Source organism: Drosophila novamexicana, unplaced genomic scaffold (genome assembly GCF_003285875.2).
Source record: "Drosophila novamexicana strain 15010-1031.04,08,12 unplaced genomic scaffold, DnovRS2.1 tig00001302-arrow-arrow-pilon, whole genome shotgun sequence".
Classification (NCBI taxonomy): Eukaryota; Metazoa; Arthropoda; class Insecta; order Diptera; family Drosophilidae; genus Drosophila; species Drosophila novamexicana.
The window spans coordinates 70,001-74,085 of NW_020824849.1; the positions used below are offsets into that span (position 1 = coordinate 70,001).

General features: G+C 38.8%; 1 protein-coding gene across 1 annotated transcript; it reads right to left on the reverse strand.

The window, feature by feature from the left end:
- Positions 1-2,757: 2,757 nt before the first annotated feature.
- Positions 2,758-3,478, reverse strand: LOC115767066. Its single transcript, XM_030711206.1, has one exon. It carries the CDS (start codon positions 3,461-3,463, stop codon positions 2,810-2,812), a length of 654 nt encoding a protein of 217 aa, XP_030567066.1. The 5' UTR covers positions 3,464-3,478; the 3' UTR covers positions 2,758-2,809.
- Positions 3,479-4,085: the final 607 nt, after the last annotated feature.

Genomic DNA, 4,085 nt, shown 5'->3' on the forward strand with positions numbered 1-4,085 from the left:
TACCCTATACGCATTGCAATTGGGTATATTGACTGTGCAGCAGATCGCATAGAGCGTGTAGGCTTTAAGGAGGCTTTCAATTAAATACATACATACATAGATATATTTTATATACTCTCTTATATTATTCACAGTTCTTATAACCGTTTTCGATATCTCTTCCCATTTCCATAGTATAAATATCGATTTTCATAACTAACTTTTTTCAGCATAACTTGGAGACTAAAAGACTTTATAGACTACATATAGAAAATAGACTATATAAACTACAGACTTTATACGGGAGAATAGCTGGCGGCTATATAGACTATACGAGTACCTAGCTAGTGTCTATAGCCTCTATAGTCTTCTAGGTATGTTTAAAAAGCTTTAAAGAGCTTGCTTTGCATATAGATTTTTATATCTGTACAGAGAACAGATTCAGAGATTTCCATGACTCACTGACAATTCTGCCAATAATTCACAAAAAATATTATTATGCAGACTAGAACCTTGTGTTTTGGTATATTCGGATATTTGGCTAGCATATCAAATCCTCTAAATTTTTATTTAGATCAAACCATAAACACTCGAGTTATTACAGGGCATCAACTAGTCGGGCACTTGCGATTAATGCGCTCTAACATGCTGCTTATGCTGCTGCTGATATGCTCTGCCACAGACAGGAGCATATTAGCTATGCCATCAGATGCGAAAAATCTCAATTATAATGATATCCCTCTTCCTCCCCTATAATGATATCCCTATTTAATTCAAGCACTCTTTAAATACATTTTCGAAGATCTCCCTTACGGTCCATTGCTTTTTTATGGAGAACTTAAGTATCATATATCTAAAAGTTTTCCATATTTATGCTGATTAAATTGATTCAATCTAATGGACATTCAATATCCCTCAGTGATCCTTGAATATTCTTAAACAAAGTCAAGAAGTCTTCTTTAAACCATATATTTTATTTGCATTGAAAGGCATTTCAAATTCGTTGCATTTGGTATGTTGCTTGAGTCCATGATTATGGCTTTATGATTGAATGTGCAACACGGTGACAAGATGCCTGATGGACACCGGATTTCGTTTTGATTTCGATTTTGATTTCGAGTTTGATTTGTAGCCGCAGCAACTTTGAGGCGTTTCTACCAGCGCCCGCGCGTTAGTTACATACCCTGTTCTTGGAACAAAGGCAAAGCTGGTTTTATCAGATTGTGAAAGGGTATGATATAGTCCGCCTACCTGAGCTGAGTTATCGCAATAATGGGTATATTCTCAAACGTTTTTTTCACTTAAGCTGTTCAACTTTTCACCTGTCCACCTGCCGACGTATTTAAGCTAGAGATCTAATATATATTCTGCATAGCATATAAGATCTTATGCAGAATGAGTTCATCTTTCATTTCGATATTTCCATTAATTTCCAATAAATCGATAAATATCGATTTTGAAACAATGCTGCTTTAACATAGCTCGAAGATTTTATGAGCTCAAGTCACCAAACTTATCAAAATTTAAAAAAAAAATCCCATTCCTAAATATACAGCCTTGCGCTTTGGCCTAAGTTAAACGATCGGACTATAAGCTCCGAAGTTGTGTGTAACCGCAGGGTAATGATTAATGGGTATCTTACAGTGCCGAGCTCAGAACTCGGACTTGTTTTTTCTAGCTCGAGTTCGCATTTCAATTGTATTTAATTTTGAGCTAAAGTTTCATTTTAAGCTCAATGCAAACTTGAACACCGCCTGACCAAAAGCAAGAACCCAAGAAAATTGAGACTATCCGACACTCATTGCCAATCAGAGTCCAATAATTATCAAACTTAGGTCAGTTGTGCGTAATTAAAAGCGAGGCATTCGAAGGCCATGCCCAAAGCTCTCTGGCAAAAGCAAAAGCTAAAGCTGAAAACCGAAAGGCGCCTGTACGTCAAATTAATTATGTATTTGTATTTTGATTTAAAATGTTGCCAGCATCTAAATGCGCTTATAGAAGATTATAAATAATAAATCTAAGAGCACGAGAAAGCCCCACAATAAATGCTCCAAATACTTTTGATGGCCGCTGTCAACAGCTCAAATTGTGTGAATTGTGATTACTCGCATCACGCATCTGGCATCAATTTGATTGCAAAAGGAATTAATTTTGCAGCTGTGAAATTGCCGAGGATTACAGGACTTGAGCAAGTCCGCTTTATGGACTTCAATCAAATCAGCGAAAACTGGAAAACTTTAAGAGATATATATTAATCATGACTCGTGTCAAACTATTTTGGTTTTCACTCCTTTTTCGATATCGAAAATCACAAATATTATGTTAAAAATTAGTTAACAGACGTTTATCGTAATCTGCATATCAGATATCAAAATAAAAATGGATTGAATCGATATATGAACTATCTATCTCTTAAGCTAAACCCAATTAAGTATCTGAAGCGAATCGATACTTATCGATTTTGTACAAATCGATGATTGGAAATAAACTTGAGGTGCGTAAGCAACAGGAGAAGCTGCTTTTCAAATTTATAGTTTGAAGCGCCGAAAGTCTCTCAGACCAAATCAGATATGGCTAGATCTACCCGTCTACTGATGCTGATGAGAATACTACAGCAATCAGATCTCTAATTATGATACCCTTCATCCTCAATTTCGATGATTACAGGGTATCAATAACATGTGACCAAAATGCACTCAAGCAATTATAATGAAATTGGAAATCGATATTTATCGATAAGCCGCATTAACTACAGCATGCTGAGCTGAAAGTAAGCTCAAACCGAACTGGGTTACACAAGTTTTATTAACTAAATGGATAAGCGGATTGTTTAACGGCGACGTGCCTGGCCAATGCATTTATCGATATCAGCATTGATCACATCCAGAGCCGTAACAGCCTTCTCGGAGGCGACATGGGTGCAGGCATTGCTGTCGGTGAAGACGGCCGGAATGCGATCGTTGGTGGTCTGCTTGATGGTCTTAAGGGAGGAGCGGGCACTGACCAAGTAGACAGTGGCCTGAATATAGAACTTGGCCATGCAGGACTGCTTGAGCACGACATTCTTGTAGTTCTGGCACTTGTTGTAGGTGCGCCCCAGGGCGTAGCCGCCAAAGACCAGCTGCTGCGTGGCCTGGTTGACATCGGTGACAATCTCCGCGGAATCGTGGGCTGCTGTCAAGCCGCATTCGTGCAGCTCCTGATGTGCGGTATCCAGAATGCTATCGATCTGCGCATCCTGCTCGGCCACACACTGTGGACTCGCAGAGCGACGCACCTCCACCTGCTCGACGGCCTGGTCCAGCTGCTGTTGCGGCTCCACAACAATCTCCTCATACTGATGAACCAGCGCCTTGCCAGCGTTCTCACCGATCTGTGTCATCTCGTCCACCACGCTCAGCAGCTGTGCGTCCAGTGGCGCCGGCAGCGACACAGGCTGGGCCTGGCCAACGCTGGCCTGGCTCAGGCACAGGCACATGCACATAACACTCGCAATGATGAACTTCATGTTGATTTCCAACTTAACCACATCGCTTACCATGCCCGGTATTTATACTCAGACCAAGTAGAAAAACTCTTATCTGAGGGCGCAGACATCGTTTGTCCAGTGCTGATTGCGACTGATTAAAATCATAATCGATAATTATCGGTCATAAATCAAAAGCCTTTACGAGCGACATCATATCGTTCATTGATCAACATTTATGAAGTGAAGTAAAAAAACTAAATAAAAAACATTTGTAAAGGTCCGAAACCGAACTCTTAGCAAAACCTTTTTACAAATTTTTACAAATTGGCTCAAAATAATTATAAAAAATAAAAGTTTCAGGTCAACTCAGCGACAAGCCATAAATAGCTAGCAGCCCAGTCATTGTATTCATCTAACCATATTTGACAACTGTCAATTGTGGATTGAGATCAAATATAGCGCGCATCTTGTTCATGAAAATATTAAGTACACGAAATATTTTTAGTAGAACGGCGCGCAATAGAAAATAATTACATTTTTCATTCAAACATGCAAAATGTATTCCATACCAAACATCAAAATATTCCTATAATACTATTTTTTTCATTAAATAATAATGATGATATTCATATTCGTA

Bases quoted from the DNA above. Each gene is read 5' to 3' on its own strand.
- LOC115767066 (XM_030711206.1), bottom strand. From the start codon at position 3,463: ATGTGCATGTGCCTGTGCCTGAGCCAGGCCAGCGTTGGCCAGGCCCAG.